The 27,712-nt window shown below is 41.5% G+C and overlaps 1 protein-coding gene across 2 annotated transcripts; it reads right to left on the bottom strand.

The window, feature by feature from the left end:
• Nucleotides 1-1,166: 1,166 nt before the first annotated feature.
• ENPP4 (ectonucleotide pyrophosphatase/phosphodiesterase 4) lies at nucleotides 1,167-15,578 on the bottom strand. 2 transcript variants are annotated; one of them, XM_081140265.1, is made up of 5 exons: nucleotides 15,393-15,508; nucleotides 7,138-7,996; nucleotides 6,346-6,516; nucleotides 4,197-4,398; nucleotides 1,294-4,108 (listed from the first exon to the last, which is right to left on the bottom strand). In XM_081140265.1, coding segments are annotated over exons 2-5 (1,200 nt in total). In that variant the 5' UTR covers nucleotides 7,964-7,996; nucleotides 15,393-15,508; the 3' UTR covers nucleotides 1,294-4,107. The 2 variants fall into 2 exon arrangements, with proteins under 2 accessions (XP_080996390.1, XP_080996391.1); XM_081140264.1 differs by having other exon boundaries at nucleotides 1,167-4,398; nucleotides 15,393-15,578.
• Nucleotides 15,579-27,712: the final 12,134 nt, after the last annotated feature.

Genomic DNA, 27,712 nt, shown 5'->3' with positions numbered 1-27,712 from the left:
TTGTGTCGTGGAGTTGTCTAGAATTATTTTTGCGTTAATTTCTATTGATCCTTTCCACCACCTCTGTCTATAAAGGTGAAGTTAGCATGGTAGATATGAAAAGAATGCTGATTGGGTCAATGGCAGTTCAGATCTTTAACACAGGAGGGAGGTCTGAACTACAGACATATAGCTATAAACCATCATTATAGATCTGTCAGTGGATGAACCACTAGATTCAGCTTATTGATGGTTGAAATCAGATTTCAGAGGTGAAGGAGGTATAAGGTATGTGAAAAGTTAGGAGGTTTCTTCTTTGGGCAAGACTGTGCCCAAAGACTGGGTAGTTTTGGCCATGAGACAGACATGAGTCTCAGGACATAGCAATTTCAACACTAACCACTACTTACACACACACGTTATGATCAGTGTGTTTGTGTGTGTGACAGGACTCCAGGACCCAACAGGCTCACCTGGATTCTCACATAGTCTCTGAAGCAGTTTGTGTGTGTAGGACTATGATGATACCTATGGACAGGCACCAGGAAGGCTGGGGATGGGGCAAAGAAGTGAATCTGGCATCCAAACTTCAGGAAGTACAGGGCCTAGAAAATGGTTCTGGATCCAAGGACTCTGCAGCAAGAGTGAAACCATGAGTAGACCCAAGTGATTTGTTAGCTGTTCCACTTTTGAAATGCTACTGAACTCTTCCAGAGTAAAGGAAGTGCCTTTTATTCTCTTTCCCACAGTTCCTGGCAGTGTTTACAGAATGTACAAGTAGGAAATGAATTAATCGCTATTCTACTGGAGGAAACTTTGTTGAATCTACACTTACTTAGACATTAAATATTTATGGCTATGTGCAAAACAAAGTTTAAATACTATAATCCTCCCTTATCCCTAGTGTTTTCTAATCAGCTTTTTCAAACTTCTTTCTACTGTAATCCAATGAATTATAGTCCGAAAGCTCTGTGAAATTTATATTGGCTTTCTTTCCAATAATGTCCTTATGCTGGATTGTATACTTATACATTGTTTTAACTTTTGTACACTTAATTCTGGTTTTTAAAAATCTGTAAAGGAATGCTTCTGTGGATTTTTTCAGCATTGCTAAGTCAAAATCTGTCACAGTGTGTATATTGTGCATAATGACAAATTTAAAAAATTATGATGTTGACTCTATATTTAGTAATACAGTAAAAATGTTTTGGTAGATTTTATTCAAATAAAATTTTAAATCATAAAGTAATTATGAATTCAAACTATAATCAAAATATTTTACTTTAACTTAAGGCACTACATACAAATTTTTTAAAGCAGACTCATGTCATTTTATTTACACACTATTTTAAGAATTGATAATAGACACTTTTCTCTCATCTTCGTCCTTCATTTGTAGCTTTATGTATTCACAGTGAAGTAAAACCCTCCAAAAGACATTAATAAAATAAAAGATGCATTCACCCTTAAAATTCACCATATATGAGCTACGAGAGAGAAACCCAAGAACAATGCAAAGGCATTTTTAATCCTTGTGTTCCAAAAATGTATCTTTAACGTCTTAGACCAAGCTCCAAGGAACAGTAACAGGAAGCCTATAGTACAGAGCATTGGCCAGAGAACCTGCACACTAATGACAGCAGCAGAGCTGTCCCTGTTATAAGTAAATATACTTACTCTGAATTCACTGAGTTAATAAAAAATGCTTAATAAAAAGTTTTCCTATTACCTTTGAGTATTGTTGTCATAAACGGCCAAATTCTTTCTACCACCCAAAAAACATAGCAGCATATTTGTGAATTATTTAGCAAAACATACCAAAACTTTAATGTAAAAGGCTAGCTTTCCTAAAAGATTTTCTCTGTATTAGAGGATCATTGGCTTTAACAGTGATAACGTTTTATAGATACAAATGGATTAACACAAATTTCAACATAATATATAAACATCTCTTTGATTAAATTATGTTCTTATCCCATGAACATAGATATATAAATTTACGATTTTAATTAAAATTAATATTTTGAGAATGAAAGACAAGACAAATAGGTAAATTGTCTTTTGTTCAACAGTTAAGACACAGGGCATCCCTTTCTATTCCATCCTATATAAAATCTACTCGCCGGCTGGATGCCACGTATAGTTTGCTGAAACTCGTATCCACCAATCAGGCTACTGTGGTCACTAAAACTCACACCATTCCAAGGACCAAACTCTACTCAAATAGTATAAAATATCCTGCTACTATTGTAAAATACCCACGGCTTTAAATGTGACTGTCCTAGTCTTCATTGTTATTTAATGGCAAATGAAGTAGAAAAGAAAATTTTCTATTTCATTCAAATCAACTATTAACCTGTAGGAAAACTTTTATGAGGAAAAACTTAATATGTCCAAAAAAAAAATTATTCCTATTTGCTCTACTTCATTTATTTATTATGCTGTTCTTAGTCAACTTTGGACCAATAACAGCATGAACTATTTATGCAGGATGTGGAAATGCTTCTCCAGAAGCCCAGATATGATAGGCACAAAATACCAGGGACATGAAACCAGCAGTGGCCAAACAAGGTGAATTATATACTTGCTGATTAGCACCGTTGTTCTTAACCATCACAGATAATCAACATTTATCAGGGCTGCATATTTACTGAAGGTTATTTTTGTATCTGCAAACCGGTTGCCTAGTTTATACTGTCAAAACTTTGGAGATCACACCATTAATATCAATTGCTTGCCTCAAGTCCCAATGAATGGTTCTTGAATCCAAGTTCTCTAATAGATATAATCTCATCTGCCACAATTCAGTTTCTTCATATTAATTTTGATTATTAGAAGGTATCACCTAGCACTCAAGCTAGGAAATGTTAGGCGATGCTGAAAGTTTATTCTGCTACTTAACATAAGACTAATGTAAAGAAGCAAAAGAGACTAAATTCCATTTTAAATATAACTACTATATTGTCTAAAGAATAAGGCATAAAAGTCCCAAAGGTTAACATAAAAATCGTTTTTCTCATTCTGACCCATCAAAACCAGATTTGTAATCAGGTCATAAATTTTTCTGTAGCTCTTGGATACTTCTAATTATAATAATATGAGCAAGTTAAAAATGGTAACAAAAATTAATGAACTTTTAAAATTACTAGTTTAACTTTTGAGTTAGAAGGTAAACAAGTATGAACTGGAAATATAACCCTTCCGTAGGGCTGTGTTCTAGGGGAATGTGGAAGCCTACCTCTGGTCAAGTCTATCTTTGATCTTCCATAAGTCACATGAAGTGCACGCCCATACATGCTAACACACTTGTGCACGCACACAAATAGCTTACACAAAGGCATTAAGCACAAACAGAAATGCACTTTTCCCTATTAAATTTCTTATTAGCAATAATCTTCAAAAGAAAACAGTTCAACAACTTAAGGGTCTTAACAAAGACACAATGGTGAAGACAGGCTTTGTAGTACACTGATAGTTTTTAATAATAACTTTTCGTAAAATAATATCTTCATGTGCTTGATCTTTTCTGCCTGGTTAACTGTTTTTATTAACCATCAGAGAGAATTTCCTAACCCAAGGGTTTACTTGGGATACAAACTCAACTAAAGGTAAATATAAAAATATAGGAAACTTTTCCTCCCTGATACACAAATTCTACTAATTACATAAAGATTCCATTGTTTAATTTACAAATATAAAAATTTATTAGAAAAGCATACCTACTTAATTTTGTTCTATTTTCATCTAAAGATGTATCAAATTTTCATTGCAAAAAGAAAAAGGCAGAGGCAGTATGTTTTTTAAAAAATGTTTCTAGTTAGATAAATAGTGTTAACTAATGATTTACTAGCGATTTTTACTATGGTCAGGATTTTTTGTTTGTTTTTGTATAGCTATGAACCAAAAGAAAACACAAAGAAAAACAAAATAATTTTAGCGTGCTTGGTGTAAATGCTTTGTCTTTCAGAATATACTTTTCCAAAGTTATAACACCTTGGGTGTATCCTTGATTTTGTGACTAAGCAAAAACACCTCGAATAAACCCCAGCGCATGTTACTCAATTAAAGGGTCGTCATCATCTTGTAGCTGAAGTCGGGAAAACGGCTGCCGCCGGCCGGACAGTCTATTCTGCATGACAATGAAGAGGAACGTTAGGGTGGTTAAGGCCAAGAGTGCACCAATAACAATCCCAATGGCTTCAGGGAGTTTCACACACCACTGGTCAACTAACAAACACTGAATGTGGCCGAAGCTTCCATTATTGGGATGTGGTTGCAATCCCAGGATGTGGCACATCATTGGATAAATATCCACACTGTCAATTGTGCTGTATTTGTAGCCTCTGTGAAATGCAGGACCGTGGGCAGCCAGAAATGGATGCATACTAGGCAAAGAATTATCATAGCCATGGTCACCTACTGAGAAAGAACAAAATGATGTTAGTAAATAAGTCCCATCTTTCTATTACAAAATAACTTGCTTTATGTGTAAAGACACTGGAGTCTTTCTTGCCAGTGTGATTCCTATCCGTTAGAATTCTGGTCAGTTGGACCAGGCGGGCCAGAAGTAAAATTTTCTATTTTCTTCAACTCAGCCATGTTCCCTTTTTCATACACACACCCTGCTTCCAACTGGTCATGGAATCAGGCTTGAAAACTATTTCTCAGTCTTCTGTACTTATCTTTCAGTCCCAGCCCCACCTATTTCACCTGTTACTCTCCAGCACTGTTTGCAAAAGCCCACAGCAAACTGCACCAGTGATAGAGTGGTTGGGCTGAAAGTCCTGAATAACTGGGGAGAGCGAGAGCGAGTTAAAACCAGTGAATGGGAGGAGGTGAACCTGCAGACTTAATCTATGTCAACTGCTCATGTGATACGAAACGGGGTTATATACTATACTTCTGGTTCACTGACAGTTATGCGATGAACACCTCAACCTGAGGGCCAGGTAATTGCAAATGGACAGCAGGATTCTTGTACTGAACGTGAAGTCTACCCAGATGACTCCAACTTGTAATGGCAGTAAAAGTCTAACTCAAGGAAAGGTGCAATGGTCCCTAACAGACTCCAATACCAGATGCTGAAGTTTAGCTTTATTTTAACAAATACGGCCACCTAATGTACACCACTTGCATTCAATAAGTTCCCACTTTCATATGAAGTGCAGGATTGAGTGATGACTATACCAGTGTCTGGTTTATTATTCTCTGTATGTTTAAAATATTTCAAAATAAAAACACATATGACCAATATAATAAAAAGCAGAATATAACACTATACAAATATAGATATTATGATTTCAATAGTGTACAAATATGCAAGTAATAGAAAACAAGATTAGAAGGGTAAAAAACTCCCACAATTAACATTTGTCTGTACCTCTTTGTTCTCTTTTCTAAACTTTTCTGTATTTTCTAAGTTTTCAACAATGGGTATATGACATAAATATAAATAATATGTAATTCCATTAACCCTGGTTTTATTTTTGCCTGATGCTTCTGAGTAGCTATAGATCAAAGATCTGCAGACAATAGCCCCCCACCACCAAATTCAGCCCTCCACTTGCTTTTGTAAGCAAAATTTCAGTGCAATACCCCATGTCAGTTTATCTATACATTCAAAGGGAGACCAGCTGGCCCACAAAACCTAAAATGTGTATTTACTATCTGGCCATTTACAGAAAGTTTTCTGACCCCTGCTATCAATTACAAAATCAGATTTTTTTTAAAAGTATTCAAATTAAATGTAACATATGGATAAATGACCTTGTTTCAGGGAAGACCTGTAATTCTCCCCTATATAGTATCTCAGTTTTAGGAGGGATTTTGATAAATCTATTTTGTTTACTCAGTACATTTTTGTTTGTTTACTTTCTGGTTCTTGCCCAATGTTCTAAACAGCTGTAGCATTCAGGTAAATTATTTCATCATTGGGGAAAGACTTAGGGTTACCTGGACAAATTTTTTTAAACATGAAAATAAAAAGAAATTTGAACTAGCTAATCTCTTCCCATTTACTTTGTTTCTTTACTTTTATTTCTTTGTTTCCTTCTCTTTCATTTTCTACAAATGAGAACCCATCTTCAAAGTTACTGAGATTAACTGCAATTTTGGTAAGAAAGTAAAACTACACCTTCACCCTTAAGGTGACCCAACCTTGTAACGTAAGGGTGAAATTGTGGTTACTGTGAATTGCTATCAAATAAAAACCTGAGAATTGAATGAAGACCTCACAATTATATAGTTGAAAACTGAACTAACTGTACTGTGTCAACATCTCTAAATAAAAGTACCCTGTTAACAGGACAATGTCAATATATGATTTATCCCTAGGACACAAGAGAAATACCCTAAGTTAATACTTACATTTTAGTGATGAATTACTTAGCACAATTGTCCAGCCTTCATCAGCAACCAAAATAACAGGCTGAATTCGATCATTATGTTGGTAATGAAACCTGGCAGGTATGTCTTCTTTGAGATAAACATTCATGTGAGAGCTACAGTTTTTTAGTTTGTTATAAACCTCTGTTGTATCTGAAGAAAAAGGAAACAGTAAAGGAAAAAAGTAATTGTTGATTGATAAGGAAAACATACCTCTAACTAAATAACTGGAAAAAAAATCCTGAACAATACCATCTATTGAATCACCTTTAATTCTCAAAAGAGAATAATCATGTGACAGTGTAGAGCACGCACATGCGCGCGCGCGCACACTTTTTCAAAGCATTCACAGGGCTCTTTTTTCATTTTGTTGTTATTATTCCTGGTAGACTTTTTATACAAAGGGGACAATTTTCACATCTGTGTAATTAACTAGTTACATATTACAACACTAATTCTAAGATCAGTAAGCAAAAGGTAAGGTATATCACACAAAAATTCAAGATGTTTTTAAGGGTAAAAATTACCTTTTTCCATTTGTGTGGATAATTACGAAATATATCCAAAAAACAAAGAAATAATCATTATGAACCTAAATCTTAAGGTAATTGTTTTAAAACTTGTAAAGTAGGAGGAAAACACATAATCCCACTCTGAGTAAGTGTAAGAACATATGACCCTGACCTGTAAAAGCCAGAGCCTCATTCTTTCACAAAGCCGGCCTTCCTGAATCCATGGCCCCATTCAAACACCCCTTGGCCAAAGTTCACTTACTTATTTTGGGAAGTATCGCAGCAACTGGGGTCAGATCTATGAGAGTGTAGTCTGAATGATCGAGGCAGAGATCCAAGTTTATCAGTCTGTCCTTAGAACACTGGGCCATCCCGTGATCACTTGTAATGATCACATTAAGATTTTCCCACAATCCTAACATCTTGAGTTTGTGGACTAAGTCACCAATAAGGTCATCTATTTCTTTCAACACTCTGCGCATGTCTTCTTTATCTTCGGGTCCATATTTATGTCCACTTGCATCTGGTTCTTCCCAATAGAGTGCTGCAAAAGTAACCGGTGGGTTCGAACTGCTCAGCCACGTGGTAATATTATTTAGTCTCTCCTCAAAAGACACTGTGGAGCTATAATTCATAAAATAGGAAGGTGTGGTATTGTGAATGGGTACATCGGTACCGGGCCACATAGCAGCAGCACTTGATCTGTTTTCCTGAAGCTCGTTGGTCACCCAAATAGGTACTGCCTCATTCCACCAGAAAGGATCCCTGTCATTAAAGTCAGAAAAATGTTTCTTGGTGATTACATCATACATGGAATTAGCAACAATGCCATGGCTTTCTTCATACAAGCCTGTCACAATACTGTAGTGGTTTGGAAATGTTTTTGTGATGAAAACATTTTTAACATGGTCTACTAAAACGCCTTCTTTGATAAAATTCTGGAGATGAGGAAATTCATAGTTCTGGAGATAGTCAGCTCTGAAGCCATCAAAGGACACCAGCAGTAACTTCGGCGGCAAACTATAGGAAGAATTACCTCTACAAGCCGTTATAAGTCCAGAAAATAAAAGTATTGTTAGTAACTTCATAGTGAATGTGTTGAAGGAGAGCAATCAGGGTTCCTAAAATACAAAAACACAATGCATAAGCAGTAATGCTACTTGATTTGAATTAGGTTTCAAAAGTTTAACCATTAGAAGAGAACCAACATTTATAAACTTTTTATATACCAGCTTGACCTCTATCAACTTAAAAATTAAATAATGTCATTTACTGAATGGTAACTGAATAAAGCTAAAATTGGAAAAACTAAAAACTGCTGTTACTTGTCCAGTTTCCTACTTATATATGTCCTATCCCTGAAGGGGAAGTGGGCCATTCTTATACTCCATATAATACTTGTGTTTGCCAACTTGCTTGTCTGCAATTAGAAATTTAGAAGTTATTCTAAAAGTGTAATAAGAACAGATGAAGAAACATAAATTATCCTTTTTCACAAAATAGAAATAATGCCGAGCTTTCAGAGGCTCCAGAGAGGAAGATTATTTTTCTCATTTAATGGCTAGTACCTCAGACATAGGTGGTAGAAATTCTACTGTATTGGCTCACCACCAGTTCTTGTTGAAAAATACTGGCATACAATAGAAGAATAAGAAATAAATATGATTTGAGAGAACGGACCCACCTCCATCTGTACCTATCCAAAGGGACATGAGGCTGACAGTCAGGCAATGCCTACAGGGACTTGGGAGGCCACAGTAACTTCTGAAGAAATTCAACAGCTGTTGAAATAAATTTCATCACCACATCCCTCAGACTTCCCTCTCGCTGTCAAAGACATAAGTATTCTACCTAATACAGCAGGCTCAGCGCTCTCCCGGATTTTTCATTCTTTTTTTAATAATCCACGAATTACAAAAAGAGCTTTCTCCTAATCAATCTCCCTGCCTTCAGACTCTCTCTTCTTTGGGCCCTAGAAGAAAAGGATATGTGACTTAGGTAGAGTGCTTCACAGCAAGACCAGCAGGATACCCCTCCATCCTCACGAGAGTGCAGCACAGGAATGAGCTGGCAGGCTGGAGGGCTGGAGGTAAACGGAGCTGCATTCTCCAAGTTACAAGAGGTAGGGTCATATATTGAAAAGGAGAAGGGTGGTAAAGGGTCGGAGGTTTGAGGAACACAGAGAAATGGCCAGTGTGGAGAATGGGAGAGAGTACAAGGAAACAGTAGGCTTTGTGGTCAATGTCGACAGCAGGTGCCATGAATTTTTAGTGACTCTGTTGATCGATTTTCTCTAGCAATTCCCTGGCTCAAGAATGAACAAAACAGGCAGCTGAACGTACCTGGGCTTGAAACTGAAGTCTGATGAAGGAAGCTGAAGTTGATATTATCTAATTCTAAAGAATGGCTGACATTTGAGCTGCAGAATTTAAACTGAAACTAACATAGATGCAAGCAGAGGGGCTTTTAGACTAGAGGTTCAGATGAAGTCAAAGAACTGGTGTTTTGAAAGTAACTTTTGGTGAGAATTGAAGGATGTGGGATTGTGGTTAGAGTGAGGTGAATGAATTCATCCTGTCAGAGTAAGAAGACTGGAAATATGGCCATGGGGATATGCATCTAGAGGTTCCAGGCAAAAACAGGAGCAAGTTAACTAACATGATGATTAATTTCACAAGTCATTTATTATGTGTTGTTCTTTCTCCCAACTAGACTGCAATTACTTGAAGGCAGAGACTTTTTTTCTTTCAAACATACTACCTAGATGATCTGTGTATGTAGTCACTCAAAAACAAACAGGGACTTAAAAGTTTGAAGATCAAAGGCACAGAATCTTGTTTGTGAGGATCTCTGGGTCTGGAAAATCTCCAGCATTTTAACCTGAGATGAGCTGCCTCCTGAGTGTGCTGCATGGACCCTCTGCTGCTGGCCCATCCAGGAAACCAAAACCAGTAAACAATAACAAAAACCACCTCTCCAAAGAAACAAGTGACAATTCTAAGTACAAGGGACATTGCACAGACAGAGCTCTAGTCACACCGCAGCAGTTTCAGCTGTCAAGAATCTGTAATACTTTCAATAAAGATAAATTTTTAAAAAAAGAATCTAGATAGCAGTACTTCTCTTTTTATTCAGTATTTGGTGCCCCCCGGCCTAGTGTTTATGCACAACTCATCTCTTCCCTCAGAGTCACAACTGGGTTCAGACAGCAATATCATGCTCCTGCCCTAAGTCCCAGTGATCGGGGAACTTGTGTGGAGGGCACACGGGACTCCATGAAAGCTTGGAGAAAGCAGATTCCCTCGTTTCTCTCTGAATATAGCTACTTCCCCATACTAACATATCTGTTTCTATTAACAGTAGACTAAAACAGCAAATAAGTGGCACAGTATCTTAGAGATACTCATAAATCTATTTTTTTGAAAGTTCTTTATTTACTAGTCTGGCTCTTGCCCTGAGTAACTATTCTCATTTCCCAATCAATCCCACTGCACAAACTATTCTGCTGTCAAGTCAGATCTGATACAGTATGTAAAACTGAATACATTCTCTGCACCAACAAACCTTCTCACTTTCCTACGTTCCCTAACACCATTCCCTCAGTCACAGAGATGCTCCTGAGCACACCATCAGTTGCCAGACTAGTCAACTCTATGTTCATATCATCTATTACAGCAGCAATTTTCAACCTTTTCCATCTCATGGCACACTTAAACTAATTACTAAAATTCTGTGGCACATCAAAAAATATATTTTTGGCCAATCTGACAAAAAATAGATATAATTTTGATTCATTCACACCAGACAGCTATCATTGTGTTGGCTGTTGTCGTTTTTTAGTTTGACAGTCTAAGGGAAAAGACGTCAGTGCCCCTGACTAAATAGTCGGGCATTGCATGTTTTAAAAATTCTTGTGGCACAGGGTTGAAAATCGCTATACTACAGTATAGTAGACATATGAACCACTGAGTGGACCTTGCTAAAAGTTCAGCTGTCCAGCCCTGGTCTGTGTGGCTCAGTTGGTTGGAGTGTCGTCCCGTGCACTGAAGGGTTGCGGGTTGCATTCCCAGGTCAGGGCACATGCCCGGGTTGTGGGTTTAATTCCTGGTTGGGACACACAGGGGAGGCCACCACATCAATGTCTCTCTCTCTCTCTCTCTCTCTCTCCCTTCCTCTCTCTCTAAAATCAATAAAAACATATCCTTGGGTGAGGATTTAAAAAAAAAAAGTTCAGCTGTCCTGTCTCCACACCTAGGAAATTCTAATTCAGTCGGTCTAGAATAGAGGTCAGGAACCTGCATTATTAACAGCTATCCATTCTTTTCCATCTCCACTGCTGCCCTACTTCTTAAAGTCCTCAATATTTCTGGACCAGAACACTCTATCTTTTAACTGACCTTCTTACATCAATCACCCTCCCCTTTCTTACCTAACACCTGCTCCCAACTTATTTTTTTCTGGGCAGAGCCCTGTTCACGATGATTGCCTAATTTTAAAAAAATGTTCAGCCCTAGCTGGTCTGGCTCCATGGTTAGACTGTCAGCCCACAGACTGAAGGGTCCTGGGTTCGATTCCAGCCAAGGGCACATACCTCAGTTGCAGGCTCAATCCCTTGCCCAGAGATTCAGAATGCAGGGCTGATTCTTCTCAAGAAGGTACTTTTTACTATACAAACACTCAGCTTCTCTTCCTTTTTTCAGAACACTCTGGGTATTTATCTAGTTGTATAATACTATGAATAAATCTTAATCATTTTTTTCTAGCCAAAGCCTCCTAACTCATGTATGCTTAGGCAACAACCAAAATTAAGAGCTAAAACTATATATGGATATTTTAAAAAACCTCTTAGAAGAAAACACAGGAGTAAATATTTATGACCTTGGGTTAGGCAAAGTCTTCTTAGATATAGCACCAAAAGCACGAGTTACAAAAACAGAATAAATTTGACTTCGTTGAAATTAGATACTTCTGCGTTTCAGAGGATACCATGAAGTAAAAAGACAATCCACAGAATGGGAGAAAATATTTTCAAATCATATATCTGATAAAGAATTTGTATCCAGGATATGCTAAAAAACTATAACAACTCAGTAATAAAAAGTCAAATAATCTAATTAAAAATGAGGAAAGAATACTAAAAAACACTCTCCGAAGATACACAGATGGCAAACAAGCACATGAAAAGATGTTCAACATTGCCCTAGCCAGTTTGGCTCAGTGGTTAGAGTGGCAGCCTGCGGACTGGAGGGTCCCATGTTTAATTCCAGTCAAGGACACGTACCTTGGTTGTAGGCTCAATCCCCCACCCTGGTTGGGGAGCGTGTGGGAGGCAACCATTTGGTGTGTCTCTCTCACACTGATGTTTCTCTCCCTCTCTCTCTCTTCTACTCTCTCTGAAAAGTAATGGGAAAAATATCTTCAGGAAAGGATTCAAAAACAAAAACAAAGAAACCCCACCACAATGAGATACCACTTCACACCCACTATGATGACTACAGCAATAAAAAAGATAGATAATAACAAGTGTTGGCAAGAATACAGAGAAACTGGAACTTTTATACACTGCTAGTAAGAATGTAAAATGGTACTACCACCACTTAGGAAACATTTTACATTTTGGCAGTTCTTCAAAATAAAATTACCACATGATCCAGTAATTCTACTACTAGGCATATGGCCAAGAGAAATGAAAATATTACTGTGAGTAAAACTTGTACACAAATACTCACTGCAGCATTATTACTAAGAGCCAAGAGGTAGAAACAATTCAAATGACCATCAAGTGATAAATGGATAAATAAAATGTGGTACATCACACAATGGAATATTACTTGGCAATAGAAAAGAATGAAGTACTAATATATGCTACAACTTGGATAAACCTTGAAACATTATGCTAAGTGAAAGAAGCAGTCACAAAAGATCACTTATTATATAATTCCATTTAGATAACATGCCTAGGCCAGGCAAAATTATATAAATGGAAAGTACATTAGTAGTTGCCTTGAGCAAAGGGTTGGGAGAAATGAGGAATAAATGCCAATGGGTATAAGGTTTCTTTGGGGGGTGATAAAAATGTTCTCAATTTGATTGTGGTGATATCACACAACTCTGTAATATTTTACACTTTAAATGAGTGAACTGGATAGTATGTGAATTGTATCTCAATAAAACAATTATATATATATATATATATATATATATATATATATATATATATATATATAAAAAGAGTAGAGGAAAATAAAATTATAATCTTAAAAGCAACTGAAAATGCCCTGCCTCAAAACAGGAAACATTTCTGAAGTCTCATTTTACCTCAAAAATTATGTGAAATTTATATGTCATAATACAGACTTGAGTGTTTTAATGTGAAAATATTTTATACTGCTTCCCATATGCAAAAAAACCTCACCAACCAACCAACCAAAAACAAGTGTCCACCCCTCTCTCACACAAAACACATATGAATCAAAATCTTTCTTCCCCAAATATTGAGTGAAAGGGATGCTCAAGATGCATGGGCTATCTATCCTGAGGTCAGTAAGCCCTTAATACACTGCTGGGATCCAAGTGCCCCAGTCCTTGTCTCCAGGATTAGAAGCACAGACAATGTGGAAACCACGAGGATCCCAACTGAGCTCATGCTTAGCAGATGGGCACTCTTAGGCAGATCTAACTTCTGGCTTCAGTTTCCTTGTGTGGAAAATGGGGATGCATGAAGTGTTACAGAACAGACCCTCAAATTTAGTTTCCTTTTATCCATTCTAGTTACAAAGCTGTTATATTACAAAAAAGTCTGTACTAGGACAGCAGATGGTATTATTGTGAAACTATAAAATAACTAGAAATAACTTAGTCTAATCCCTTCTTTTGAAATATGATGAAGCTGAATGTCAGTGGTTGCCCAGGCTCAGAAAGCAATTAGTAGCTTTACTATGCTATTATAAATTTCATGTCCTCAACAGGTTTATGAGTCTAGTAACAGCAAGTTAACAAGTCTAGTAATAATCTTCAAACTATTAACAGAACGTTTCGTGCCAGAACATCTTTCATTAGCAGTGCCTGTATCTACGCCTTTCTAACGGGGAGTGTTAAAATATACTAACCTAAAATATAACTAAAACACCAGTGAGTTCTCAAGTAGTTTTCAATGGATGAAAATCACTAATTGTTATATTAGAAAACATTGGGAGACATTCTGTAATTTTTCAAAGCAAAATAATAATAATAATAATGAAGGGAAAAGAAAGCAGACTCATCTAGACTACTTCCAAATATCCCCAACAGCAACCAGAAGTAGTAGGTAGTCTTCTTCAATTGAGGGGACAAAATGCTCCCCCTCACCAAGGATAACTTTCTTACCTGGATGGGAGATAGGTCAGGCAATCCTCACTGGCATTCTTAGCCCGTATGAAGTTGGGAGACTACAACAGTTACAGCATGTGGTGAAAGATACTTGTCACCATTAGCATGCCATCTGCTTTATTCTAAGCACTTCCCAAATATTACTTGCAATGAAACTCTTACACAGCTTTAAAACAGTATTGTCTATGCACACAGAAATCTTAGGTGGTTTCCTTTAGATGATTATTGGTTATTATCTTACGACTCTAAGGAAAAAACATAACGACTCTCTAAAAGACTCAGTCTTTTTTAGGATTCTAAATCCCTCTCCAGTCGTCCAGAGCACACGAAACTGTCCAGCGAGTTTCTTCGAAGCAGCTACAGTTACGTTACTTTCTACAGAATAAAACACACCCTCCAGGTGCTCCTCGTGTTTTGATCAAAATTTCTCCCAAATATTTTGCGGCTAATTTAAAAGGAGGAGACGGTTTATTTATATTAAATTTCCTTACATTGCCTGGGACAACGTCTGGGAAGAGGAAGAAAATCATAACATGAAAAAGAGCAGGTGACTTCCTATAGCACCTGGCAAGTCTGCAGGCTCCGGTGCGCCCGGCGGTTCAGCAAAACCCTCCCGGAGTCCGCGCGGGTCACCGCCGTCGGACGCGGGGCGCTCGGCGCCGCCCCCCGGGAAGCCCCGCCGCCGTCCGGGGGCCCGTGTGCCCGGGGGCAGTGGCCCGGCTACAAAAAGCACTCAGTCGTTTATCTAAATCGTCTGGTTTTGTGGGAAATTCGTTGCTAAATGGGATTATATAATTAGTATGAACTCGAACCTAACGTTCCGACGGCGGCGTTTCTTTACAAGCGAAAGCCCGCCCCGCCCCGCGCTTTCACCTTCGCCCCTCCGCCGGCCTTGGGCCAACGCCCCTCTCTTCACCCCTCACCCCCCATCCTCCCCACCTCAACCCCAACCCCAACCCCACCTGCTAAACCGTCCTTCCGCCTCCCACCCCGCCCCCCGCCGCGTCCCCGCCGGAGTCCCGAGAAGTGCTGGGAACCGGGGGACCGAGGAGAAGGGGGTGTTTCCCACGCCTCTGCCGTCAAAGCCCCCCGAGGCCGGACAGGGGCGGCATCGCCCTCCGGAACCGTGCGCGCGAGCCTCGCACTCACCCGCCGCCGCCGCCGCTTCTCCCCAGCGCGCGGCACCGGCGCTCGTGGGTCCCGGGGCCGTGGGAGACCTGGCGGGACAGGGGCGCGGCTCAGCGGGCCCGAGGCGCCTGCGCAGTAGCGGGCGCCCCTCCGCGGGGAGCGGCTCCGCTCTCCCCGACCGCGCGCTGCTGGGGGCGCTGCGGCGCCGGCCGCTCGGGCGCGCGGCTGCGGAACCGGCCGCCCGCCTGCGGCGCGCCGGGCGGCGGAACCTGAGACCTGTCCTCTGATTGGATGCCGGGGCCGCCGTAAATGTAACTCCCTTTCCCATTGGTTAGGCTCGGGAACAGCCTGGCGGCGGGGCTTCGGTGGAGTGGACCCGGCCTTGGAGGAGAGGTTCCTTCCTCTCGCCCCACGTGCCCCCCTTATGTGGCCCTAGGGCCGAGTGTCCTTCAGGGGACCTGAGCCCGAGTGAGTCCGGGAAAGGCCCAGGCTAGTGCCAAGTCCACGCCTATTGCCGCTGCCACTTTGCTCCTAGTTAATGTACACCCTGCGGCTTAGGTGTCCCCAGCAAAAACGACTTTGGCTGCCCCAGGGCCTAGGACAAGTCTTGAGCAGCTGCAGCCTCGTCCCAGCGAGCTGGGGAAATACGATGTAGCTCTGCCGCAGCCTCACTGAGCACTTCGCGCGTGAAGCTGAGGAGTAGGCAGCTCACAAGCCAAGTTACAAGAAGCACGGAAACATAGTCCTTGCAGGAGGGAATTAGTAATGGGCACCAGCAAAGAAATGGGCACTTCTTTTAACAGACTCCTGGGGGGTTGTGCTCATCCCTTTCACTGGAGGCTTAGTCAATGTAACGTTAAGCTTCCTAGTAGAAACAGAAATTACCAACCCGAAGTAGATTTATTTGTTAACACTTGGATTACCCAGGTACACTTGGCAAAGAGCAGGTAGAATCTTTTTTCTCTTTGTAGCTGCGTTGCCAGACACAGAACCTGGTGTGGAAAACTACTTACTAAATAACTATTGAATTTCATGGTACCGTTTAAGGTGCTCAGTATTCTAGTATTGAAAATAGTTTATCCTGTGTGATTCTGTTCCCTGACAGGAGCCCTGGCCCTGAGGGGGTCTGCCTAGGGCCAGCTGGCAGTGTGTGGGTTCTTGGCTTCGGGAAGAGCATACTTCACAACACGAGTCCAGGTGACTATGAGGGCAGGTTTATTAAAGCCGGTGACAGTGAAATAAGGAAGGGCTTAGCAAAGAAGCAGCAGTGGGAAAGCCTAGGCTGGGCGGCTTTAGCTCACTGGGAAGTCAGAGAAAAGGAGACTTTGGAGACAGGTTCAGGGAGTTACCCTGGGGTGGGCTGCTGCTGCCCATTGCTCCCCTGGTTGCAAGTCTCCTGGGGTCCCTTAGAGCTGAGGAGATGCATGGGGGGGAAGAGGAAAAGGGGAAGGCAAGGGCTTGCTCCCCAGAGGGAAAGCTTGCGCTGGGTCCTTTGCTTTGAGAGTTTTTCATCTCTCTTAAGGGCAGGAATCTTAGGGGAGGTCTCTGGGGAGGGTTTCAGCAGAATATTCATCACTTTTTCAGGTGTGCTCTTTCAGGGTCCTGGTCTCCACTGATTGGTCAGTACAGGCCAGGAGGTCACTAGTCAATGCAGCTTATCCTGAAATAGCTATGGCATCACTTGTCTGGTTTTGCTGCTTTTCTGTGCCTGAGCTGAAATACAACTGAGTCCTAGATGTTATCTTTAGGGAGGAAAGGTCCAGGGGCCCAAACCGTATGACCATTGATATGATATGCTGGAGGAAGAAAGGTCCCCTGGGGGCAAGATCCTTGTTTTCCCACGTTTTCCAAGACTTTCTGCCCTGGTGACCTTCTGTACCTGGCCCATTATCCTTGCTCTGCTTATGTCTGTCTAATTGTCTGCCGCACCTGGATTATTAACCTGCAATAGTGGACCTTAGAAATTGTGGAGGTCCAGAAAAGTCACCCCTAGTGTGCCTCTGTGGTATTCAGATTGTTTTTAGCTGAAGGCAACTTTAGCCACCAACTCAGGAGATACTTCTGCCCCATCCCCCTTAACTGCCTAAAGACTGAATTAGAGACCTTGCCCATAAGAGATTATCAGCAATAACCTTTTGACCCACCTTTATAGCAGGGCAAACTTTGATTTATTAAAAATCTGCTCTTCTTATCATCCTACAGTGACCCTTTGGAACCCCCAAGATTCATGACATCCCTAGTTCAGAATATGTTATATACCTCAGTTCCCCCTTTCTGTCTCTGAACCTCTAGTGCATGTGGGGGTCTCTGAACCAATGATGTATGCGGAGTTCCCATACATAAGTATATATTACATTTTTTGGTTATTTTCTCTTGCTAATTTATTTCATGATATTTGATTATTAGACCAACCAGAAGATCCTTCAGGTTCTGAGGTTGGCCCAATGGGTCTTTAGAGTAATGCCATCACCAAGACCCTGGAGTCCAGAGGCAGCTGCAGAGATGATTTGTGGCTAGATATATTCTACTGATTATAAGTTTGTACCTTTGCGAGTTAACCCCAGTGTCAAACTACAAGGCTGGCCTGTGCATTCCTGATTTGGGGCACCTTGGATTCCCAGGCTGTCAGAGCTGGAAAGCCTGGCAGAGGCCACGTGGTTCAGTCCCTAGCCCCTTCCAGACCTGAGTCTGAATACTCACTCAGCCACTCAGTAGCTGAGCAATCTTGGGTCAGTGTCTTAACCTACTTGAGTCTCCATTTCTCATTTGAGAAATGGACCCTCTTACAATACTGACCTCTTAGGGTTATTGTCAAGTACAGTAAGTGATGAAGCAAGTACTCATTACAGTGTCTGCCATGGTAAGTATTAGTGATTATCACTATGAAATGTCCCCCAACCTGAACAATGAGATGCTTCCTCTCTCTGATGGCCTTCAGGATAATAGCTCCTGCGATAGATATGCCAGTTAACTAGAGGAATTCTGCTTGAGGCTTGAGCAGCCCCTTTGTCAGCAAAGGAAGGAGGGGGGATTGATACGCACAAAGTAATAACTCCAGAATGAGACTCAAGTCAGGGGGAGTGGGAACCAGGAGCAAAGGGTTTTAGAAATTTTGCGCTTTGACCCCTTTTTGGTGACTGTTTACAGTCCCCACCCACCTCTTCACCTCACCCATCCTTCCTTCTCTTGATATATAAGACTGAATTTTGAGCTCTCATAATAAGATGTATTTGAAATTAGTTTTCTTATCTTCTTGAGCTAGGCCTGCACAGGAACCTTGTCCATGTAACAGGCTGAGTTCTGGGGAATTTCTATAATGTCCAGTTTAGTGAAAGAAAAAAAAAATCGGGCATTTGGGGCATGTGATTGTGCATATTCTCTTTCACTAGGTGCGTGATGGTTTCAGAAGACAAAATTGACTGCCATGTAGATCAGGTGCGTAGCGGAGATAGCAGCTGGACGCGCTTCAGGAGAACAAGGCTCCCTTTAGCCACTGCCCAAGTGACTGGGTTAGGTCAGGGAGTCCTCTGCAGCCTGGTCTCCTTCTTACAGATACTGTGGCTGGGGACAGAGGGGCACAATGATTCCTAAGGCTCTCTAGGCTCTGAGCTTCTGTTATCCTCCAAATAGTTACTATTTCAGCCACGAACGAAACCTGTTTCAGATGGGCTTGAACAATAAGGAGATTTAGAATCTTGTTAAACAAGATGTACAGAGGTAGGGCAGGCTTCAGAACTCCTTAGATTAGCAACTCAACAATGGCACCACCAAGTACTGGGTTCTAACCCTCCACTCAGCTGTTAACAGAGTTGGCTTCTGGTTCCTTTGTGTTAGAGATTGAAATGAACTGGGAGCAAAAGCCTAAACCCATGATTTATGAATGAATGTTATTTCCCAGAGCTAACTGACTTGGTTAAATTTACAAAAACAAAGTACAACTAGAGCCTTTGCCTCCACGGCCAATGTCAGGTTTGGAAGCAGCACTTAGAGGCAGGGCCACCCTCGCCCCACCCCTCTACTCCCCCACTCCTAGACTCAAGATTTAGCATTTCGTTATTAGCATAAACTCTTTTAAAATTTTGTATCCTGTTTTCAAAATCAAAGACAGCTCTTTATGAAATTCTTTCTCTTTTAAACTCCCAATTATACTGACAGGAGTGGGTCAGAAGTTAGAATTTACAGGGCAAAGTTTCAGAGCAAGAGCCACGCCCTGCCTGATTCCTGTCCACCTCTCAGGAAAACAATTCCTGTCCACTGCTCGGCTCTCATTAAACAACAAAACCGAAACTGGTAAATTAAAAGTCAAATCAATTTTAACTTTCAATATATATTTTAAGTTTCACTTTTAATATGTATTAGATGTTAATGTAAAAAACATAATACAGGTTTTATCTTAAATATAAGTGGGAGAGGATCTCAGGAATCATATCAGAGATTTTGAAAGTTTATTTAACTAAAACTCTTCACCCACTACATTTTCAGCAAGATTACATTTAAATAACAGAGTCCGACTGTAAGCTATTTTTAAAGGCTCCTATTAAAAGTGATTGTATAACATCCATTCTGCACTCTTAAGAAATTTTTTCAAGTATTTAATAAAGTTGTGCAAGAAACAGTATAAATTCTTTTGAGGCTTTCCTGTCTGGAAGGCAATGTGCTCAATTTATCAAAAGGTACAAAAATAAATAAGATTCAGTCCTGCCCTCCAGGTGCCTCTAATCTAGACAGCCAAACGGAGAGGCTTGTGCCTGCCCAGAATTCACTTGCTGGTCTTCTGATGGTCCCTTAGGAAAATATTCCATTTCTCTCTTGGTCATGGGAGTCATACGGGGCCGGCCACAACTCCCCTCGGCTCCAGCACCGATGCCTAGGTGACCACCTATCCTGGTTTGCCCTAAACTGAGATGTTTCCTGGGACACTGTTAGTGCTGATGAGGCAGGATAGTAAGAAGCTATGAAAATTCCTTGGCAAATAGAATGAAGAAACTAAGACAGATAGCTAAACAAACTGGTCGTGCAATTTAGAGCCAGATGCAGAAGGTTACCTCCCCATGGAGAACATCTAGGCCTCAGTAGTATTTCAGCTCCAGACCCAAAAAAGGAACAAAGCCAGGTGGGCGACACCAAGACCAGCTGCAAGGACTAATGACCCTGGCACTGGGCAATCAGTGAAGACCACGACCCTGCAAGGGCAGACCTGGAAAACTAATGAGTGTTTTGCTGACATCCTTCCCTGAAACCTCCCCTAATAGTCCCATCTGCAAGAGAGAGATGAAACCCTCAAGACAAAGGACCCAGCTCACTGGCTTCCTCCTGGGAGCACACCCACACCTTGCCCTTTCCCCTCTGCATCCCCAACAGGCATGCATCTCCTAAACTCTAAGGGTCCCCAAGAGATTTGCAACCAAGGGAGCAATGGGCAGCAGCAACTCGTCCTAGTCTAACCCCCTGAAACTGTCTCTAAGGCCCCCTTTTTTCTGACTTCCCAATGAGCTAAAGCAGCCCCACCTTGGCTCATTTCTTTCTATAGCATTTTTAAAGAACCAAAGCAGCCCAGCCTAGGCTCTCCTGTTGCTTCTGGAATAAGGTGAAGTTACATATAAATACATTTTCAAACAGCCCTTGAGCGGTGGCCAGGTAGTTTATTTGGGTAAGGCATCATCCTGATACACCAAGGTTGCAGGTCAGGGCATTTACAAGAATCAACCAATGTATAAATAAGTAGAATAGCAAATCCATGTCTCTTGTCCCCCCCCCCCCTCAAAAATCAATAAATAAAAATTTTAAAAGAAAGAAAAGATTTTTTAAAACCAGCACTTACCCTTTGTACATTTGAATCATGCCTTAAAAATTAATTTAAAAATTCAAGCCCTGGCTGAGTAGCTCAGTTGGTTAGAGCGTCATCCTGATATGCCAAGTTTGTGGGTTCCATCCCCAGTCGGGGCAAAGAATCAACCAATGAATATAAAAATAAATGGAACCACAAATCGATGTTTCTCTCTCTCTATAGTCAATTAAAAAAAGAAATTAAAAAAACTTCAACTACACTTTGAGCTCTGTGATGTGTATTTTATTAGACCTTTCTTTTCAACCCATAATTTGAAAATGGCTGAAGTCATTTTGCAAATAAGGAAGCAGAAAACATTAAAATAACCTAGGATGTGAGTTTTTCCTTCTATTAACTCACCTGTCAACCCTCTCCCCCCAACACACTTGTTTTTTTGATTTCTCAATATATCTAGAATGCGCCTGGAAGGAACCTAAAAATATTTCTTCCCTAAAAATGGTATATAATGTATGAAATGGTTATTTCTAAGGCTATTTAACTTTATGAATGACTAAAGAAAGTAAGAGGCAAAAAGATCCTCTTTAATTGAACTCAACCCTGCCTTTTACATGGAGAAGGCTTTAATTGCCTACTTAATTCTAAATAGCAAACTTGAAACAGCACTCCTTTCCTGAGGACATTCTAAAGCCGTCAGATTATAGTGCCCTCCTTTGTCTGGCTTTCTGAGGCGAGCTTGTATAAGCTTCTTGGGTAATTTAGAAACTGTCTAAGCAGAGGAGCAATCTTGTAACTCAAGTTCCTTCCACCTGAGCAGATTTTGTGGAGCTAGTCACTTTGCAGGTTGGCACTGGTGCATGCCGACCCTGGGACAATCAGTGAGCACAGAGACTTTCTCTTCTACAAGATGCATTTCACACCCCCAAAGCTTCCTTTGGTGGATTAGGCGGGAAAGGTAGGATGTCTCAGTCAAAATCTTTTCATTAGATACATTAGCAGGGTTTACTGTGTGTCCGACTCTGTGCTAACCCAGGGAAGAAGCATAGTCAAGAGTTTGCTTCTGCAAAGACCTTGCAATCTAGTTATCTGTCAACCCAACAAGTAGACTATCCAAGCAAATGCCTGGGGGTGGTGGTCAGACGCATCATCTTGATTAAATTTATAAATCAGCCACTGCCTAGCCTTAATAACATCCTGGACTGGCTTGGGTAAGAATGAAACTTAGTGTTTCTCTTGTTTCAGCAAGGGAGGAAAACATAGACTCATCAAATGTGAAAGCTGGAAAGTACCTTGGAAGGTATGTGAGCCCATTTGCTGGCCAGGTAAGGGGGCTGAAGCCTGGAGACGGCCAAGCTCAAGGTTACAGCTCCTTACCGTCAGACCTGGAACCTCCACCATTGCAAGTCCTGAGCTCTTTCCTCCTCTCTTCACGTCCTCATAACTACTTTTGTCTTTAAGCAATAGCTCAGTGCTCTGAGACAATTAAATCGAATGGCCCAGAGAGCAGACATTTGGAGAATTCTCAGCAATGTTCAGGCACCCAGGAGAGTGAAAGGCAGGTTTCCTTGTTTCCTTCACTATCAGGATGTATTCTTCATCTTAAGGCAAAGTTCAGGATGGACACACTCTGAAGCGGCTCCCCAGCTGATACCTCACAGTGGTCCCAGCATAGCATGGCCACTGTCCTGCAGTGGACCGCGGGACCCAGGTGGATGGAGAAGAAAAACACCACCAGCAACATTGCTGGCCAGCTGGCACCACTTCTGTGGCTGGTGCCCCAGGGCTGTAGAGCATGTGCACAGAGATAGAGAGGTTACCAGTGACCCAAGCTCCTCCCCCAGCTCTCAGGTGCTCTGAACCATGCTTCCCTGCACTCCTGCCCCTGATGCCAATCAGTGTGGCCCAGCAACCTGACAGCTTATTTCTTTGCCTTCTATTTCTCTCCTGCTTGTGTGACCTGCTATATCTCAGGGCATAACTAGTTAATTGGACCCACTCACAATGGGGAGGGCGTTGCTAAAGAGATGAACCGAGGTGTGGATGCCAGGAGGAAGTTCGTTCTGGCACATAGAGCCCTGTATTGGGGAGATCCACCATAGACTATGAGGCTTTGCTCTTGGGCTGAGATTAAAGGGCAGAGGGTCAGCCCACCAAATTAAGAGGATCTGATGTTGTGGGACGTTCCCAAGAAAGTGACCTATGATGAACCTGCTGATCAGATCTAGGGTATAAAGTCAGGATTGGAGACATACTGTAAAAACCGGCAACAAGGTCAGACCAAGACCAGAAACAAGGCGGGCTTGACGCTGAGTCCTAGGGTGCTGGGAAAGAGCTTATTAAGTGCCCCCTTCTTAAGTCCAGCTTTGGTTCTAGCGAATGACAAGGGATGTGCTCAAGGGCCCATCTACGGTGAAAGGAGGGATGAGCAGCGGAAGACCAGGCAGGCCACGATGTGGTCATAGGCATTCTGTGCTTGAGTAAGGTCTATTCATTCCTGTGCCCTCAGGGCTATTTCCATGGCCTTAGCTCTTGGTCAAACCCACGTTGCTATCCCCTGCCTTGAATTGTCACCCTTATGAGCTTTCCTAGCCTAGGCCCTTATATTTATAGAACATTAAACTGAAAATAGCTAGAACAGGAGACATATAGCAATCACAGGCCTATAGCAACCATTTCAATTGTTTGGCAGATAATATGTACCAATGATCTTGGTGGTAAGGTTTATCTCAGGATAGGGAAGCGTATGTCTTGAGGCAGGAGGTAGATGAGCTCCGGGAGGTGGTTAAGAAGAATTTTCACTTTTATTTTATATTTTTATATAGTTTAAATTTCTTATATTGCATCTGCCTCCATGTATCTCTTATATAATTTAAAATAAAAAGTATATACAATGATTTTCCAAAATTAGAATAAAATGGAGTTGAGTCAGCTTGGGCTCCCATACATCACCCCCGCTGTGTTCTTAGTGGTGCGGAGCTAGAAGACGGAGGGGGAGCGGGGCTGAGGGGAGGGTGGCTGTGAGTCTGTCGCTGGGCAGAGCAGCTCCTGCCACCTGTGCCAGTGCAGGTGGCACTAGAGCCAAGTTAGGAGCTAACTCAGGGCAAATCCCACAACCTTCCTACATCTCAGTTTTCTCCTCTTTCACATGAGAGTAGGTGCAATAATATCAGTCCCAGCCAGCTCACAGGGTTGAGGTTCTGTTTTGGTTTAGTTTCCTTTGGTTTTGCTTTTCCCTGGCTACTTGATATTTCCACCCATTGTAGCTGTAACCTAGTGACTGGAGATGGAAACAAGGTGAAGGGTCAAAGGCAGACAAAGTGACCGGAGCCACATTGGAACGAGTTCACGAACTGATACAGTTATGATGACCTCCTTCCACCCGGTATCTCCGGAGAGCCAAAAACAGGACCTAAATATTACCGTTTCCAAGAAAAGAGAACTAGCGGCAGCTGGTCAGAGTGGCGGAAGAGAGGTCTCAGCCCTGCTTTTGGTGGCCTTATGAATTTTTACGAACCAAAGGAAAGCACTGGAGACTTTCCTTGAGGTGCCGGTCTCTCCCCCTATCCTTTTAGAAGGCTCCATGGACAAAATACCATCCAAATGATCGCTATTCTTTCAGTCATGTTAATGAGAAAAATGTGCATTGAAAAAAAGTTCCCTTCCCTCCCTGGCGACAGGGCACAGAGAACACCAGCGCAGAGGCCCATGTAGCCACACATCTGTCCATAACTCAACACGTGCACAACGGCACACACCTGCAGTTTCTAATCTTACTGTGGAACTAGCTTCACAGTGTTCCTGAGCTTTAGACATACATATAAATACACACACGTGTACATACTAAAATAAGTAAAGCAGTCTGGAAGTGTGGGAAAGAGAGTAAAGATCTTACCGCCCAGAAGTAACTGCTCATGGCAATTGTGTGTTGTGTGTATTTTTGAGATGTATGTTTTCTTTTGCCTATATTTCAGTTTTTCCTGTATTGATGCATCAGAAAGACCAGTAGTGAAATCATAGCTCTCTAGTTTCCAGCCTTTCAATGTATAGTGATAGAGAGAAAACCCCTGTGCTCTCCTAACAGAAAGCCCTGCTGTGGAGGGAGGCGGCTTCCCTGGGCTCTCTCAGTCACAGCCTGAGGGCTGCCCTGCAGTAGAAAGCATACTCCCTTTCTTCATTTTCCTGTCCCCCTCCCCACCCTAGGAGCACGTCAAACATCCCACAGGTCCAGAAAAGTTCTGACATTCGGGCAGGACCCCTTCTCCTTCTCTGGGGAATGTCTGCATATTTAGAATTCAGTGGGATGAACTCTGTCACCTTCCTGGACTTTAGTGTTTTGATTTGATTGTCACTGGCCTGACTCTTGCTCCATTTTCTTTCCCTTGCTCTAATTAGAGAAACTCTGAACCTGTAAATTCAGCAAAGTTTCTAATCCATCCGTTACGCGCCTGCTGTGTGCCCACCACCGCCACCTCCCTGGCAGGCAGCCGGGCAGCCAGTGCTGGATCCCAAGACCTGCTCCCAGGCTCTGGAGGATTCTCAGAGCCAGCTCCGTGTGGGCGCTGGACCCTGCTCAGCAAACAAAGAACAATTAGCACATTGTTCTCAATCTAGTTCACAGTGTTGAACCCTCTAAGCCAGGCACAAGCTCCCTCCTGGGGTACTTTGACTTTCTAATTGACTGGTGTTGACACCAGGCTGGGGACAGGGGTGGGAGGAAGGAGGGGAGGAAGCAGTGGTTACACCCAACCAGTCTGGGAGCACTTCTGCACCTCCCATAGACAGGACACATGTAAGGGCCGCAATACAATTCTCATTTTTGTTTTTATTGTTTGCCACAATGACTCCTTCAATACTACTTTTGAAATATCAAGCATAAAATTTTCTCCAAACAAATATTTTGGTGCCTGACCTGAACACATGCTTAGCCTGCCTATAAGGTAATCCAGCTGTGCTGAAGAGACATACACACATCAGGATGCGGGAAACAGGCATCATTCTCTTAGATATCAGCTCTTATAAGATTAAAATCATTTCTGCCAATAGGGTCTTATTATTTCTGGGAATCTAAAACTGAAGTTTGTTCTATTTTATTATTTATTTATTTATTTTTTTATTTATCCATCCATTCCTCACCCAAGGATATTTTTTTCCTTTGCTTTTCAGAGTGAGTGGGAGAGAGAGAGAAACACTGATGGGAGAGGGACACATTGATTGGTTGCCTCCTGCATGCACCCTGACCAGGGCTGGGGACCGAGCCTGCAACCAAGGTACATGCTCTTGGTCAGAATCAAACCCTTCAGTCCATGGGTGGACACTCTAACCGCTGAGCCTAACCAGCTAGGGTGAAGTTTGTTCTATTTTAATGTCAACTCATCAACCTATCACACTTGGATACATATGTCTAAGAGCTGGAAGGAAAGGACACCCTCAAACCTTAAGAATCTTTAAACAGCATTCTTTTAAGTAAAATTATTTATTTTTGCAGTACCATTTGAAGATTTTTAACTTGAAAAATTTAAGGTCTAATTATGTGATAAATATCAAAATCACCAGGAGAACATTTAAAAAGTACAGATGCGCCCTGGCTGGTGTGGCTCAGTTGGTTGGAGCATTGTCCCTTACACCAAAAGGTCGCTGGTTTGATTCCCGGTCAGGGCACATACTCAGGTTGTGGATTTGATCCCTGGTCCGGGCACATGCAGGAGGCAACTGATCCATGTTTCTCTCTCACATTGATGTCTCTCTCTCTCTCTCCTCTCCTCAATCTTCCTCTCTTTATAAAATCTTTTTTTTTTTTTTTCAAGTACAGAAGCCAGGCCTCTTCAATAGTCTCTTCAATAAATGGTGTTAGGAAAACTAGATAGTCACATGCAAAAGAATAAAAGTAGACCACTATCTTATGTCATGCCAAAAATTAAGTAAAAATGGATTAAAGACTTGAACGTAGTACCTGAAAGCATAAAACTCCTAGAAGGAAACACAGGCAGTCAGCTACTGCACATAGGTCTTGGTGAAGACTTTTGTGGATCTGACACCAAAAGCAAAAACAGCAAAAGCAGAAATAAGCAAGCAGGAATATACATATACATATATATATGACCTGCATAGTAAAGGAAGCTACCAACAAAGTGAACGGACAAGGAGCTGAGAGAAAATAATTGGAAGTCATGTATCTGATAAGATGCTAATATTCACTATATATAAAGAAACTCATACAGCTGAAGAGCAAAAAATACAAACAATCTCCCCCCCAAAACCCTACAAACAATATGATTAAAAAATGGGCAGAAGATCTGAATAGACATGTTTCCAAAGAAGACATAAAGATGGCCACCAGCTATATGAAAAGATGCTCAACATTATTAATCAGGGAAATGTAAGTGAAAACCACAGTGAGATATCACCTCACACCTGTCAGAATAGCTATCACCAAAAAGTAAGAAATGACAAGTGTTGACAGGGGTGTGGAGAAAAGGGAACCTTCATGCACTGTTGGCGGGAATGCACACTGGAGCAGCCGCTGTTGAAATCAGAATGAAGGTTCCTCAGAAAATAA

Source organism: Miniopterus schreibersii, assembly GCF_964146895.1.
Source record: "Miniopterus schreibersii genome assembly, chromosome: 6".
NCBI lineage: Eukaryota > Metazoa > Chordata > Mammalia > Chiroptera > Miniopteridae > Miniopterus > Miniopterus schreibersii.
Note: the sequence above shows the minus strand (reverse complement) of the source record. Positions and strands in the feature narration are given on the sequence as shown.